The sequence below is a fragment of the Podarcis tiliguerta genome (assembly GCF_965153285.1).
Source record: "Podarcis tiliguerta genome assembly, chromosome: 8".
Classification (NCBI taxonomy): Eukaryota; Metazoa; Chordata; class Lepidosauria; order Squamata; family Lacertidae; genus Podarcis; species Podarcis tiliguerta.
The window spans coordinates 18459791-18476708 of record NC_139541.1 but is presented as its reverse complement, the minus strand read 5'-3'; the positions used below and the strand labels follow the sequence as shown (position 1 = coordinate 18476708).

Below are 16918 nucleotides of genomic sequence, written 5' to 3'. Positions count from 1 at the left end.
ATAAATTATAATTTTTTCTCATTCTTTCTGGAAGTTTTTGTCTTCTTGGTTCCTGAGCTTTTCGGTCAGTTTTGCCATTTTGGCACAATCTGACAGTTTAGTTTGCCATTGCTCTCTGGGAGGAACTAGGTGCAGTTGTTGGTTTTTTAAATGGGCCTTCTCAGTAGGTACCAGTATAACTACTGGATTTATTATTATTTATGATGATGATGCTCCCCATCGGCTCAGCACCTGGGGGGGGGGTATTGCCCACACCATCATAAATAAATCCAATGCTGAGTAGGGGCTTGCCCTTAAAGTGTGTATAGGATTGCAACCTTACTAATAGGGAGTATTTTAAGAGTGCAGCTTTTAAAGGCATGCCCACCGAGAAGTCCCACTCCTGTGTAGGACAGTAGGTCTACTCGGAATAACACTTAGTTGGGTACAACCCTAAGCTTCCTTTGTTTTTAGCTCGAGTCGAGAGTGGTCGATTCAGGCATTGACGCAACTGAGGCAAGGGAGCATTTTGGGCCCTGTTCTCTCGCCTGACGTAACCTGGACTGTACCACTTCAAAGTACGAGGTGGGATCTCACCTGTGTTTTTTAAAAGTAAGTGCCAGGGTTTTTTCCTGACATGGTGGTTTTCTATCGGAGGGTTTTTAAAAGAAAAAAATTAAAAAGAGGATAAAAACCGTAATTATTTAAACTCTTCACAACCCCCCACTCTCAAGTGGTACAACCCAACGTGAGCGAGCCGTGCCAGAGAGTGCGCGTAGCGCATGCCGGGAAACCTTTGCCTTTCTTCCATCTCCCTAACGTACGTTCACCCGCCTCGTTCTGAGACGCTTGAATTCCCAACCGTTGCGTCACAACGGAAAAAGCCGGGGCTCTCGCCCAATAGGAGGGCGCGCGTCTTTGCGGCTGGCCAGTGAGGAGGAGGAGGTGGGGAGACAAAAGGCTTGCGCGTGACGTAGGCGCGGACGGGGGTTTGGAGGCGGCGGCGAAGTGAGTCAGTCTGAGGGGAGCGACGTCGAGACAAGATGGCGGCGATAATGGCGGCCGCGGGAGGAGCAGCGGCGCTGGCGACGGTAGGGCCCGGCCTCGCCGGCTCAGCGGTGGCGTCGTCGTCGTCCTCGTCGTCGTCCTCCGGCGGCTACTGCCCGCCAGCCCTTCCTCCTCCGGCTCTCCCTCCGCCCCCCGGCGCGGTCCGCATCGGCGACCGGCTATACTCGGGGGTCCTCATCACGCTGGAGAACTGCCTTCTGTCGGCCGACGCCCTCCGCTTCACGCCTTCCATGAGCAGCGGCCTGGACGCCGAGACCGAGGCTCAGCTCCGAGTCACCGGCTGTGAGCTCATCCAGGCCGCCGGGATCCTGTTGCGGCTTCCTCAGGTGCGGAAGGAGCGAGCGAGCGCTAGGCCTAAACCTAAGGCCTAGGCCGCACTCGCCTCTGGAAGAGAGGCCTTGAAATGGGATTAAGGAGGGACGGGGAAGAAAAAGGAGAGAAAAGGTCAGAGAGAACCGGGAGGGGGTTTCGTTGGGCGGTTGAGGGCAGTTGGAAGGTTCTGGAAGACGGTTGGAAAAGAACCTGTTACAGATTCTGAGCGTGTATCTGTCGTGGTGTTGTTTTTTGTCCTATCTGAATCTAGACATCGAGGCTTCAGGATCCAGCGCTTTTATTTTTATAACTTAGTTCGTATTTAGTTCATACCAAAAAAAAATATGTATCTTGCCTTTGAGTCATTCAGGTAGCTTCACAAGTCGATCCAGAAGTCAGTGTAAGAGATAAAGGTAATGTACTGTGGCTTTTGTACATATGTATGCATTAATATGATAAAAAGTAAGCTATTTTCTTTAGCGTCTTCATAAGTTGGAAAAGTGTACAAGAATTGTGGAGGGGGAATTCTTTTTTCCTTCCGTAATGAAACTCTAGGTGCTGTCCCATCCCGGCCCTCCTTTCTTTATTCATTTTCTGCCCCCTCCCCGAAGCTCCTGCTTTTTATACCATCTCACCTGATGGAAAGTGTTCTGGCAAACTGAAAAGCTGCAGTGTTCTTTGGTGAGTTTTTAGATAGTAGTAGTATAGATATTGCCTAGCTCTGTGTTCTCAAAGCCTGGGTCGTCCTTAGTAGTATGTTTTTATACAGCTGTGAAAAAGTTCCGTTCTTCCTGGGAAGATACAGATAGCTTTAGATAAAGAATCACTATATTTCTATCCTGCCTCCTTACAGCAGTAAAATGAGGTAGGTTATAAAGTTTCTGGCCCAAGGTCACTCAGTGATTTCATTGAATGGAAATTAGAGCCTGGGTCTTTCTGGCCTGGTCCAAGTTTAATAGTCCAGCCACACTATACCACCACACTGGATCTCTTTTAGCTAATTATTGCAGCTAGTTTATTTTACAATAAAAGTGCTACCATGCTATATATCTATATATATGATTAAAAAGCATGACTTTCCAGTGTGTCTAAATATATTAATACATACCCAGTAAAAAGTGGATGAGCCTATTATAGAGAGCAATAAAGTTCAAGCTTCTCTGTTTTTATTCCCCACCCCACTTCTCTTTCTGGGCACCTCAGCTTTCCTCTGATCCTCTGGATGTACCTGGCAACAGAATGAGCTTTTTTGAGAGGGGTAGCCTTGTTAATCTGTTGCAGCAAAAGCAACAGAGACCTGTGACACTTCAAAAGACTAGAAAAAGTATTCTCCTAGAACTTCTGGAGTTAGATCCAGAACTTAGTTTCCATTGAAATCAGTTGGAACCTAAGCACAACTAATTTCATCTGGATCCAACATTTACCATTTAAGGTGTTACAATAAAATACTTTGTTGTTAGCATTGGTGTTGCATTCATCAAAGAAAATAGTCATATACCAGGTTGTTCTGTCCATTCTGGGCTGGAAGAGTACACCATCACACACACACCCTTTTCTGAGTGTGACTTATTCAAGGAGGAGAGTGGATTTAATAGGACCTCTGGCTTGATTCATCAAGGCAATTTTTGACTTTTGGAGGATAAGTCTGTGGTAATTCAACAAGTTATTTTATAGCATTAAGCAACCTTCATGAATTTGCCTGGTAGTCATGATGTCTGCATCAAAACTCTCAGGTTCGTGGGTGGTATCCAAGTCATGGAAGCAAAAGTGGGGCTTTTGCATCCAGAGCAAAGTGGAGCCCCCAGGGGAGAGGACTCTTTGCTCTCCCTTGCTTATGTAGTTTCTGGAAGTATTTGATTGGTCACAGTTGGAAACTGGCTACCAAACTAGGTGGATCTTTGGACAGAGACAGATACAGAAGGACTGTTTCCTGTAATGGATTAAATAAAATTATGAAGGCTGGATTCATGAACAGGAGGAATTCATGGGCAGCTAGTTGACTGCTGTGTCAAACAGAACATTAGACTAAATGAACCATTGGGCTGGCAAAGCAAGGCACATCTAGATTTTTTTTGCTGGGGGGTAAGGATTTGGATAGATACATGGTGTGCAGGTCTGTCGTTAGTTCTTGGCACTGATAGCTTAGTGGAACCTCCATGCCCAGAGGCAGTATAACTGGATACTAAGAGCTGGATGCCAATTTACAAATAATGGTTTTCACTATAAACTAGACAGATATTGTTGGGAGGATAATGCTGTAAGACATGGACTGACTGATGCTTTGATCTGGGATTGGGGCAGGATGATCTTAAAGGGAAAGAGTTCTATAGGGAGGAGTGTGTGTTTGTGTAATGAGGTAGGATTTACATTAAAAATTGAACATAGGGCCTTTTTTAAAGCTTGCTGAGAGGTGGTAGAATTGTGTTGTTGGGGCAGGGGTTATAACACACATTTCCCCAAGCAGAAACGATTTGGAAGAGTAGTTTGATGGCTTTCTGGAGAAAACAAGTTAGCATTATGTGTGTAATATGTTTGTGTAATTTTTTATATAAGCTATATAATTCACAGATGCAGTAGAGATAATGTACTGTTATAATTGTGCTTTATGCTGGGGCTTCAGTTGGGAGGGTTCCTAAGCTGCTGTATTTTAAGGGAAAAGAAGAGTAGGTGGTCTTTTCCAAAAGCAAGGAAAACAATTTGGAGAAGCACTGTTTGAGACTGTCTGACCTGGTCTTGATAAAGGAAAGCCTGCTGACTAGAACTCCATGTTTTGGATGTAAATGTTTGGAGAATAGGAGAAAGGTGGTTGATTGGATTTGCTGCTTTGTTCAGTTTCCCTCACTAGCACTGGTGGGGGGGTGTTTTTCCTCCGGGACAGTTGAGCCCTAGAACTGAGGACCCAAGGCTGCCAAACATGAGTAGATCTTAAAGATTCTGATAAGGACCCCTTCCCACCCTGGCATGGGGATTTCAGTCTCCCAAGAAAAGGAGGAAGGCAGTGGGAAAAACCCTGTTTAATGGAGGAGGTTCTCAAGCCCGTAGTTCTATTCCAGGAAATCAGTGATGTAACAGGTCTTGCCCGGAAATGACGCTATCCCCTCCCTTGCTAGTCTTGTATGTTTGCCAAGACATTCCGGCAAGCCTGCTGGTTACCACCCTTTTGAGGAGGATGTGGTGTTGTTTTTTTCTGTTCAAACTAGAAGAGTTTTTTGTAACATTTCTCTGATGCTGAAACTGTGACGAGTTCACTGTGGCTGATTCATCTTGCCTTGTATCTAGCGACTTGTTTTTGTTCTCATGTTTTTAGGGGAATCTGCTCTTGGTTTCTCCTTCCAGACTGCCTGTGATCAAATGTTTTGTGCTCATTGATTGGCTTTTGAATAGACTGTGTTGCCTAGTTTTGAGGAGGAACAACGAACTCTTTCATTTAGCTCTTAAATTTAACAGCTGGCTCTTTGGGGGGAAGCGTAGATGAGCAAAGCAATGTGGGCGGGTAAACTTTGTATGGTCTGAAGACCTGTATTAACACCAAGCAAATGTTTCAAACTCACTAGCCATGTTAGAGTCATTGGATGAGGATGGTTACAATTTGGATAGTTTTGTACCTAAAAATACTTGTGACTCCCACCATCCCATCTTACAATTGTCAGAGCACTGAGAAGTTATTTTGAGTTCACTCCACCCCTTTTTAATCAAATGACGTTGTGTGCATGCACGGAAGAGGCGAATCGCGACACGCGCAGTCACGGGTTGCATTCTACTGTCATATTAATATAGATTCTCACTTTTCTTTCTTAGGTGGCCATGGCTACGGGGCAGGTGTTATTCCAGCGTTTCTTTTATACAAAATCATTTGTGAAGCATTCCATGGAGGTATGCAATTGTTCTATGCAATTAATAATTTGATTTTATTGATTAAGCATGGTAAACTAGTTTGCTGAGCTTCTTGCATGTTAGCCCAGTGTTAGCACACTGATTTGCAAATAATTCCTATTGATCTCAGCTGTACTTATTCCAAGCAAGTGTGCTGAAGTGTTAGTTTGTCATTGAAATGTATTCTGCAAGCTATTCTGCCATCTCTGTAACATAGTGATTCTTAATCCTGAGATTCTAGAAAACTTTTTAAAAAATAGTTTTCTGCGATAGTTTGCACTTGAGGCAAAAAGTTCCAGAAATCTTATTTGTGGTCTCTCCTTTAGAGGGGAGTTCCACAGTTGGGACTCAGCCATAGTAAAGAAGCTCTCTGAAGGAGCGTCCCTGATAAGGTCAAATCTGAACTGATGGTCTTTCAAGCACCCTGGTCCCACACTGTTCAGGGCTTTCAAAGATAATGCATATCCCTTTCTCAGTGTGCCCATAAATGCATGGTGAAGCTCCTTGTACAAGATGTTTACACTAGTCTGATGGCCATATTCTGCATGTTATTGCTCCTTCAACTGTTAGAGATAGTAAGAGATCAGAATAAAACTTAGCTATGTTCCATATTCTTTTACAGCATGTGTCGATGGCCTGTGTTCACTTGGCATCTAAAATTGAAGAAGCCCCAAGGCGGATAAGAGATGTCATTAATGTGTTCCACAGACTTCGGTATCTGAGAGAGAAAAAGTAAGTCAACTGTTAACTCCAACTGTGTGCCTTCACACAGTATCTGTTTCCAAGGATCGTGGCAGTTACTCAAGGGCCATTTGTGACTTGCATTATCCCCTTCCCAAAACTCTGGAGAATTTCATGCAACCCCAAAGAATGTCCCTGAACCCCCCCTCCCCCCAAAAAAAACCTAATTGGAAATAAAGTTTCAGTGAGTTCCAACTTTTCCAGCCCTCGTTGCATCCTCAACTAGTGGCCATCATTCAGTGTCATCTGGGTGAAATTTTATAATTTCAAATTGTAATAAGATAACTTCAGAGGGTTGAAAGATTGCTTAGGTCGGTGCTTCTTCTCTGAGATTTTGGTAGTTACTTCTTGGGAGGGGTCATTTTTGGAGTAAGTTTGCATGACTCCTACGAGTTGGCTGTTCCAAAGGGAAGTTTGGGGTTCAAAAAGGAGATCACTGCCAGTGTTGCCTACAGTTACAGATTTGGAAGTCGCCACAGTCATTTCTCCAGTTCCTTGGATAACTTGGTCCAAATTTAATCTTCTCTGCTGTTCCCATGAGACACCAAAGTTGAGGAATGCCCATTGTTGCTCTACTTTTGTAGAAGGGCTTTAAACTGGATTTTTTTCTATTTCCCCCCTTTAAAAAACCCCCAGGAAACCTGTACCTTTGATACTGGATCAAGAGTACGTTAACTTGAAGAACCAAATTATAAAGGCTGAGAGGAGAGTTCTGAAGGAGTTGGGATTTTGCGTACACGTGAAGCATCCCCACAAGGTTTGTATTTCTTTTGTATTTTTAAGTTTGCCCTCTGAGCAGTGGATAAGAAATTAGCCTGTTCTTAATGTAGCCAAACCATTGGCAGTCTTTGTTTCTCATTTCAAGAATTGCCTGCTAGTTTATCCCGTCTCATTTGGTGAATGAAGACTGGTTGCTTCAGATATTAGGTGCTGGTTAGACTTAGCTATGCTTGAGTTCTCCATTCAAAGTCCTTGGCATGAAAGCAGCTTATTTTTGTGCAAGCAGGTAACAACACCATTGTTTATCTATTGGGTAGTGTGTGATAAGACTTTGGCGGGTCAGCCCTAGAAGTGGCACAGTACAGAACTACATTTGTGTTGCTAAGATGTTCCTACTTCAGAGAGGGACTGGTGGCTGCTTCTGTTCCTCCCACTTTGTATGCTTTACTGTTTGGCTTACTTTTTGCCCTGAAAATAATTGAGACATGTTCTATCACTTTAAAGAAGCAGGGAGACAGTTTTCGTTGGCCGCTTTCAATTTATTTTCTCCCAATTGCGCATTCATGGCTGGTACATCACTTACAACATCCCACTTCATAGGTGGCACCACTCTAGCATCTCTTTGAGTTTTATATCTGATTAACTGTGCCAATAAGCAGGCAGCACTGGAGAGGTAATCAGGTGTATGGACCCAGTTCTGTGCCCAACTGAAGCTTACAGGCCTCCCTCTTTCCATTCAGGCATGGCACAATCCCCTTCTCTTCCTCTACCTCAGCTGCCCTTGGTGCTCATGTTATAGCTATGCCATTTACATCATTACTTCAGCATTAGCCACTCATGGCTTGCTCCCCCAGGATACTCAAGAGGTTAAAGCCCAGATGATGTCTTAGGTTTGCTGGATCGTCTTGGACAGGGCATGCTACAAAACCTGACATACCTAACAAGATTGTAAGTCTTGATTGTAAGATTGAATTCTTCCCTGTAAAGGAAGGGCAGGATTTAAAAATGGGCAGGATACATTGTAGCATTTTCTAAGGTTAATTCAATCTGGTTTGACACCTGTCAGCTGTGGAAATGTGAACCCTTCAGTAGTAGGTGGGGTTACCATGAGTGGAAGCTTATGATAACCCAGTAGTGCAGGCTCCCATCTTCTCTGACTTTTTCAGTCCTCAGATCTGCACCATCCTTTATGATCTTTTTGCCTTCATTTGTTGGAACATCCTGGTGGTTCTGGGTCTTTTTTTTTTAATGATTTTTATCAGTTTTCCATTTAATAATATACAATCACACCATTATTATCCACTTTACGTCTCTGGCTCTTTAGAGCCCCTCGACTTCCTTCCCTCCTGCCTTGTGGCTTTGATAATTAACCTTAATATTATTGCATTTTGTATATTTTCAAATTCTAATAAACTCCTTACCCAAAAAACTCAAAATTTAAATAAATATAAAAAGGGAGAAAATTTCTCATTACAAGTTTTCAGACAACCCTGCTAGTGATGTCAATGGCTTACAATTAATATTTTAAATAGCCTGTAAATGTACTCCAGTCTTTTTGGAATACTTGATCATGCTGGTTTCGGATTTTTCCTTTAGCTTTGCCAGTTCCAGAGTCCATCATTTTCATCTGCCTCTCTTCTTTCGTTGGTACTTCTTGTATTTTCCATTTTTGAAAAAATGAAAACTTGTGGTTCTGGGTCTTGAGTCAGTAGATCATATGCTCTTCTCTCTACCTCCCCCCAAAAATCTGACCTGTGTTACTAATACATTTCAACAAATCTTTGTATAGAAGTGCTTCCACCATTTCCCTCGTTGTTATTCCTATATCTTTGAAGCAAGCACTGAAGAAGGAAAGCTGCCAAATAATATTGGGGTAAAATAAGAGACACTTGTGAGCAGTGCACAGCAGTGCAGAGGAAGGAAGCTTTGCTGCACACATACCCTCAAGAGTACCACTTCTCTGACATCCTAAAACATATTCTTAACATTTTATACACACCGTATATATCAAGCCATTGATCCAGAGTAGAATAACCTGCATTGCATGGGTACCCTCCTCTGTCTAGATGAAAACCTCTTTCCACCACTTGGATCACCTGTATAACTCAATCACCCGTATCTTCCAGATAATCGTTATGTACCTTCAGGTATTAGAATGTGAACGTAACCAACACCTGGTCCAGACCTCATGGTAAGTTGATGTTTCTTGTTTTTATTGAGGCCAGCGGGGCAGTGGCAAAAATATGTCATGTGTGGGGTCAGTACTTTTCTCCTCCACTGCCATGTTCGTGGCATGAGTATGGTTCCAGTCTTAGCCTGGAATGCCGCTTCTATCACCCCAAGTTGACGGGCCTCTTTGTTAAAGATTCAGACACTGTCTTAAATGGTAAGAGAGCTTTACACCCTCACAAATGCACCCTTTGCTCTTTCTTCCTTTTACTCCTGCCCATTCAAGTTACTGCTCAGGAGCAGGACGTGAAGGCGTCTGCCCTCCCCTGTTTGCCCAACAGCATGTGTCATTCAGAAGTATGCTGCCTCTGAATAAGGTGTTAACCATAGATAATACCCCCTTCATTCCTAGTGTGGGGAGGTGGACACTTCTGCCATGCCATCATTTTCCTTGAAAATTATTGTAAAAACAACCCTGCTCATACAGTTTTCAGCTTCTTGATATTGTTTATGCAATATATTGTGTCCATATGTAGTCTATCTGCCCCTTTCTTGGTATGGGTTAATATTAAATATCCCCCCACCCCCGCGCTCCCAAGAAAGCATACATTGACAAATGGTAACCTGTGAAAACTGACATGATGTAAAAATTGACCTGAAAGCAAAGTTTGTGTTTCTACTAACTAAAACTGTCTGGCTGTTTTGAAAGAGAACCTCTTTTGACTCTTCTTTTCTGTACTCTTTTGATCAAAGGGTAGCCTCTGAGGGTAAGTGACTAAGACTTCTCCTCTGCTGCCCAAGCGCTATGGTGCAGGGATAACTGCCGTCTTCAGTCAAACCCAAGCAGGCTCCACAGAGAGAAGGCTGGCTCTAGACAGGTGGTATGCGTACACAAGTCAAGTTAAAACGGCCGACTGCTGCTTGTGATTCTTTTTTTTTTTTAACTTGTTAAATTTTATTTGTGCATTTTTCAGATAAGTCTGTGTTACTGTCAGGATGCTTTGTTCCCATTTTATGTCCTTTAAAAAAACCACAGACTTTTATTAAACTTGGGTTTAAAATCTTTGTGGGGTTGGGTTTTTAAAAACTTAATTCTTACTTGAAAGCATAAGCATTGCAATAAGAAGATATGTTACTTCATAGCACCTCAGATTTTTTCTGTTGTACTTTTTAAACTGTGTGTTTTGGGGTCCTACACATATCTACTGATGTATATCCAGTAAAACTTCGGATGTATTTCTGCAGTGGGTTCCTTCCTCCATGCATCATATCAAATGCTTTTGGAACTTGGATTATATTGTGAGAAACTGCAGTTCAGTGTGGAGAAATAAATACAGGACCACCCAGGCAGTCCCTTTGGTTGCACCTAAAATAGGACTTTCATGGTCCCTGAAACACTTTTAAAGAATGATGTAAGCCTTTAAAGGGCTGGCCTACTCTTCAAAACCCCAGCTCATCTGGGTTAGTCTAAATGGCAATGGAAACATTTTGGATCCAGTTAACCATAGTATTTTTTCAAAACCTGCTAATTGAAGACTGAAAATCATTGCTACCCAAACCCAGAGTCCCCATATTCTTCAGCTGCTTTGGTTTTGAACAAAGTGTGTAGGAATTATGTGCATAGCCTGATTTGGTATAGTGACATTGGTCACCTATTAATTTGCACCTTTATGACAGGCACAAACCATAGGCCCATTCCATTTTACAACTGTTTAAACTGTGTTCGGGGTTTTGTCCACTGTGCATTTTGGTGTGTTGTAAGGAATTATCCTTCAGATTTTCATTTTAAGGTCACAGAAATGCGTGAAATGTTCTGGCTGGGCTTTGTGCAATATTTTTACAGTGCAATATTTTTTACAGTTGCCTCATTCTGTGAACATTTGTGTTGAGAAACCTTGTTACAGTGGGGCACTCTGGAAGCGGCCCAATGACAACCCATTGAAGAACATTGATCCTTCAGCAGTGACAATACCAGACACCTGGACTGAATATCTGTGGCGCTCTCTTGCTCTCTCTAAAAGCGATTTGTGTGTCCGATGCTTTCCTGAGTGGAGACTGGTCACTCCAAAAGAAGCTTGCAACAGAAGATTCTGAATGCTTGGGAAAAGCCCCGTTCCTTCAACAAAGAACTTCTAGCCGGACCTGTGACTTCAGACTGTCCGTTTTCAAGTTTGCATGTCGCTCTGCGTGACGGGATAAAACGTAGATTTTGACAGAATTCTTCATATCATGCTTCAAAAGTTGTGCCTACCGTAAAATAAAATGAATTTTTGATGTTGTTTTGCATGAGAACAGGCCAGTAGCTCATAGCAGGGAGAAAAGTGAAGTTAAAATTGGTTCTCTTTCATAAAATGCCAACGTCCAGTTAATAAATACTTGGCAGTTGTCCTTCCCTGTCAAATCTGTGCACTCCAACTTCTTGTCAGGTTTCACAGGATTATCTAGGATTCAAACAGCTGTAGAATGCCCTAGACAGCTAGCTACAGTGTGCCTTAAAAACAGCATAGCCAAAGCAGGGGATTTCAGCAGACTTCTGCAACTTTCCCCCCTCCTTTTTGTCTTCTCAGGAACTACATGAATGACAGTCTGCGGACAGATGTCTTTGTAAGGTTCCACCCCGAGAGCATTGCTTGCGCCTGCATCTACCTTGCTGCTAGGACCCTGGAGGTTGGTGTTAACCTGGCTCATGCTATATAAGATGCTTTTATTTTCCTTGTGGAGTTTTTACTGCCGCAGTGAGTGTGCTTAATGAACAAATGTGGAGGATTTAATAGTGGCTGCCTTTTTATTTCTGCTCATGTGCAGAAGGGAAATGGTGACTTACGTAGACATTTCCCCCTTTCCCAATTCAGTACCCTCCTTCATACAAAGAAGGAAAGTGGGAGCTCAGACCTAAGGAGAAAGGTTGCCTTGATGTAAATCACACCACTTAACTCCTTCACAACCACCCATCTCTTTGGTTATAAACCGTAAAAGACTAAGAGAGTGATTATTGCCTGAAAAGTGATCCTTAGAGTGATTTTGAATGGGTTGGGTTTTTTTAGTGACTAATGGTGAACGGTGTCTTGCTTACAGATTCCACTTCCAAACCGCCCTCACTGGTTCCTGCTGTTTGGAGCTACGGAAGAGGAAATCCAGGAGATATGCACGAAAATTTTGCAATTATACACACGTAAAAAGGTTGGTCCTGCTTATTCTTTTGAGTTTTTCAAACGGGTGGGAAAGCACACTGGCGTGTTTTTAAGACTTCAGGGCACATATTTTTCCAAGTTCTGGGGACCAGAATCTAAACTTCTTTTTTCATCTTGAGTACTTGGAGAATTTTGTTCCATCCTCCCTGCCACACAGATTTGGGATTTGTGTTGCAGCCCAAATTGTGCATATAATAATAGCAATATTGCTTAATAAAGAAGGTAAGTTTGCCAGTAGCACGTCTCATAAAAGTGCCTGGTGTTTTGTTCCTTTGCCTTACCTCGCATTTTCCATTGTAAGCCTTTGGGGGAAAGCCTGTCTATGCAATGCTCTTATGTAAGTGCCAGATCAATATTTTGCTAAAGTACACACCCGTTTCCACAGGTTGATCTAGCTATCCTGGAAAGCCGAGTAGAGAAGAAAAAGCTTGCCATCGAAGAGGCAAAAGCGCAAGCCAAAGGCCTCTTACCAGATGGAACACCCAATTTGGATACTGTTTCGGGATTTTCTCCTGCTCCCAAAACCGGTTGGTATCCCTGGTCCTGTATGTGTGGTTCCTCACACTATCTCAGGATAGCCAGGAATATGGGTGCAGTATCATTTTTGAATGCCCTCCCACCTTCAAAACAAAACTTCTTGCAAATGGAAAACTACCCTATCACTGGGAAAGTTCTAGTTCTTTATATGCAGTGCTGGTTTCTCCTTGCAAGGAGTTATTAGGGTAGAGCATTAAGAAACAGACCCCCAAACTAAACCTGTGCATGTCATTCATTGCACTGCCTACCTGCTCTGTGTTGGCCGGGCCTAATTTCTCTAGATATGGGACGAATCCTCCCATCCTTATTAAGGTTTAGGCCTTAATTGTACCAAATGTCTGCTCGCATGTGCTGCCTTTTATAGGAAGAGGATGACTTTAGGCCTCACTTCAGCACAGTGACCCAATTGAAATTGATGGCTGGGCATGTAGGAAGCCGGTACAGCATTCCATCTGGTTGGTGTCTCATTTAAATCTGGTTCTCTGCACATGCAAAATGAAATGCCTTCCCAGGCCAGAGTAATGATAAACAAATGGGTGGCGGCAACCTAGTTTTAAAGGAGCTGTCAGCCACATGGAATGTCACACAGGTAAATTACACATGCAGGATCCCATTTGAAGTTGTATCCCATTTAGCATGTGCGCTGCACCCTAACATGCTAAGTAAAGTAGGACCTGTTGTTGTCTTGATAGTAGTTGTCAGCCTTTCTGATCAAAGCTCTCATTATGGTGAACTTGCAGATTTGTGTCAGCACTCCTGACTTTAATTTTTCCAGGGTTTTTCTGGACATGGAACATTGTAATCTGAAGGCCCTGGTTTGTCTCCAAGGCTGGCCCTACGCTGAATATACCCACTGAATTTCCTGGACATGGTTGACTATGGTCCATTCATTTCAGTGGGTCTACTCTGAGTAGAACTTACTTGGATATGACCCCCTATCTGTAAAAGTGCATTGTGGGTGATGGTACATAGAAGCATGTCATCCCTTAAGTTTTGACTGGACTTTCCTCTTACACATCTCTAGAGTCTCCAAAGGAAAATAAAGGCACCAAGCCTTCCCCACTTGCTGTGCAGGTGGTAAAAAACGCCAAGCGAAAAATGGAAGCGACAAAGCGGATGAAATCCAACAGTCCCGTCAATGGGTAAGGGCCTTGCACGATAAACTGGTCTCTTTCCCCCCCTGTATCTATTTCTTTGAATGCTTTTGCAACAGTGCAGGTCTGTAGCACTGCTCCATAAGGCCATGAGGGACTATAGGCGTGGCTTTGGCATAGTCAAAGCTGCTTTCCAGGGCTACTGCCTCCTGTCTGACGTAAATTACGTTGTGGGCAAAAGGGTCTCTGAGCCTCTTTGGGGCAGTATTAGCACAGGCTAAAGTAGCTTTAAGGATTTGGGACACGCTTTCTGGAAACCCAGGTTATCACATCTCTAGGTCATATTGAGTCCAGATAAGTGTGACCTGCTTCTGTTAACTTCATCCTAGCCTTATTGTGACAGTGTTGCCCCAGAAGTGGGTTGTCCTGATTTTTGCCTTGGGCATATGTGTACCTAGGTTGAAGGGCTGACTGGGCCACTTGTTGCTTTGACATTACATTCTCTTGCTTTAACCTTCCAGCATTCAGAAAGGCCGAGACAGCAGGAGTCGGAGTGGAAGTAGAGACCAGAGTTATTCCAGGTCTCCCTCAAGGTCACCATCTCCAAAGCAGAGGTATGTACTGCAGTGCGCTCTGGAAGGGACTAGAGTTCCAACTCTACCGATACCTAAGCTGGGAAGAGAGCAACCCTGTACCTCTCTAGAGCAGCGTCTCAGTTGAATGTAGTGGTAGTGATTGGCCAGCAATCTGTCTCTGGCTCTGTATTCCACCACAGAAAGAGAACCTCTGCATTTAGGGAAAAGCATTCCTGTTAAATGTCACAGGGGAAAGGGATTTACCCTAGACCTTTCCTTGACCTGCTAGTTTTCCATATGTTTGATTCGGTCAAACAAGACCATAGCATTGCTTGCTTCACCCGTTAGTGTAGATGTAAAAGGAGACGTTGAAACAGGCATTTTAATTTCCAGCATGGATTTAAAAGCTGTGAGGGAGGGGAGATCTTAGCTTGGCAAACACCTGGTCCTCATTTGCTGAAATCTTGGGGAACATGTCTGGTGATAGGCACAATTGCTTGGTGATCTGCAGGCCAACCACATTAAGCCCAGAGACTCTGCTTCTCTCTTCCCCAAGCCCCACTGTTGCCAGAGCCAAAGCAGTATTTCAGCCATTGCAATGTTTCTGTTGCACCTGATGATGATGACAACATCAGTTAATGTAAAAACGTGCCTGATCTGAGCCAAAGCAAAGCTCTGTGATAGGACCTGGAGCACCCATCTATAGGTGCCTAGGAATGCTGTTGTCCCTGTGGGGTGTTCTTGTTCCACGATTGGAGCCACAGGGGTGTCTTTCCCAAATTTGCTAGCAAACTGAAGCCTTTTCCCCCTTGTCCCCTCCACCAGGAAGAGTGAAAGCTATTCCCCATCGAGCGGCTCCAAATCCCACAGCCGCTCGAGGAGCCGAAGTGACTCTCCCCCGCGGCAGTTCAACCATGGCAGCTCGAGCTACAAAGCCTCCAAGATGAGGAGCTACAAGAAGGCCAAGGGGTACAAATACACCTCTCCCAAGCAGCGGAAATCCCGCAGCAGAAGCTCGTCGCGGTCCCGGAGCCGCTCGCGAGAACGCTCAGACCACTCTGGGAAGTACAAGAAGAAGAGCCACTACTACAGGGATCAGAGGCCTGAGCGGCCCCACTCCTACGAGAGGCCAGGCCACCGCTATGAGAGGGAGCACCCAGGCCACAGCCGGCATCGCAGATGAGCAGGACCAGAGAACAGACTACACGAGCTCTCACTCTTGTCTTCCGGGGGCTCACAGACTTAAAACTCTTGCTGCTTGCTTGGTGCAAGGAAGGATAGTTAGAAGGACTTAATTGTGACATGTCCCATTTACTATGGTTGGGTTTTTTTTTGGAGGGGCGGGTGTCTTTTGAGTCTCCTCATAACGTGGGAGAGCCTCCCTCTCTTTCTGGATCATCTGTCTGTGTTCGACAGGCGATGCTCCTTTGCTGCTACAGAAGCAGGACTGTTTCCAAATAATATTGGACTCTGTGGAGAGAATTGCCTTATGAGGCTGGTCAGAGTGTTCAGACATTGCCCTTCCCAGCCCCAAAGGATTTTGGACACTCAGACCATACAGCGTTGCTTGGTGCTAACAGCAGTCCTTGTTCGTTTATTTCGCAGTGGACTTGATTGCGTTGTAGAACACAAGGTGATTTTTTTTTTTTTTAATTTTATAAGAATCGATGCCTATATTAGGCGGCCTTTTTGTGTGTGTGTATATATCTGGTGTTGGAACAGTAAGGACAGAGAAAGGCCTTAACCTGTTGAATTTCACCCACAAAGTGCAAATGCATTGAATTAAATGGGGGGGGGGGCTTTGTAACCTGCATACTGAATATTGAGAAATTTAAATTCCTCAACTAAAGACTTCTCCTCACCCCCTTCTTTCTTTTTGCATAAAGAACTCTGTGGAAATGTGAAAGTATTTAGATTCAGTGTGTTGGAAGTTGTCTATTTTTTAAAACGTGGTGAAATGCCTGGTGCTGGCCACCAGCTCAGGACTTCGGATGCTTTCATATAATATAACGTTTTATGTGGTTTAGATAAACTCTCTACTCAGGATCTTTAAAAACTCTTGAAGAACTGATAGTTTGCCCTCCCGTTGCTTGCTTATAAGAAGGTGTTTATATTAAGAGAGAAATTGTATGCAGCGCAGGAATATCCGTTTTAGTGGTATATCTGAGCTGTCTTCCTGTTCCCAGATTTTCATTAAAGTATTTGATTTTATATTTAAAAACCTTCTGCCTCTGTCCTCGCCTAGGATGGTTGTTTAGTATCAGCATTGGAAACGAGACGGCTTTGTTCTTAGCCTGTGCACAACCCCAGGGGGCTTAACTCTTAACTAAGGAATAGTTAATAAGAGTTTCTCCACTGGTGGACAGGTGAAGAATGCAGTACAGTGGTACCTCTGGTTACAAACACTTCAGATTACAGACTCTGCTAACCCGGATGCAGTACCTCGGGTTAAGAACTTTTCCTCAGGATGAGAACAGAAATCACGAGGCGGCGGGAGGCCCCATTAGCTAAAGTGGTACCTCAGGTTAAGAACGGTTTCAGGTTAAGAATGGGCCTTAGGAACGAATTAAGTACGTAACCAGAGGTACCACTGTATGGGGTGTTGAACTTCGCTTCCTGTACATCTCTACTCCTTTTATAGCCTGCTTTTATTTTATGT

At 43.7% G+C, this 16918-nt stretch overlaps 1 protein-coding gene across 1 annotated transcript; it reads left to right on the top strand.

Annotated features, from left to right (window-relative positions):
• The first annotated feature begins 771 nt into the window (after positions 1–771).
• On the top strand, positions 772–16480 carry CCNL2 (cyclin L2). The gene is made up of 11 exons (XM_083454039.1): positions 772–1373; positions 5158–5232; positions 5855–5964; positions 6610–6730; positions 8820–8884; positions 11430–11529; positions 11938–12042; positions 12439–12580; positions 13615–13732; positions 14206–14298; positions 15085–16480. The coding sequence occupies exons 1-11, from the start codon at positions 1023–1025 to the stop codon at positions 15440–15442; spliced, it is 1638 nt and encodes a 545-aa protein (XP_083310165.1). The 5' UTR covers positions 772–1022; the 3' UTR covers positions 15443–16480.
• The last annotated feature ends 438 nt before the right edge of the window (positions 16481–16918 follow it).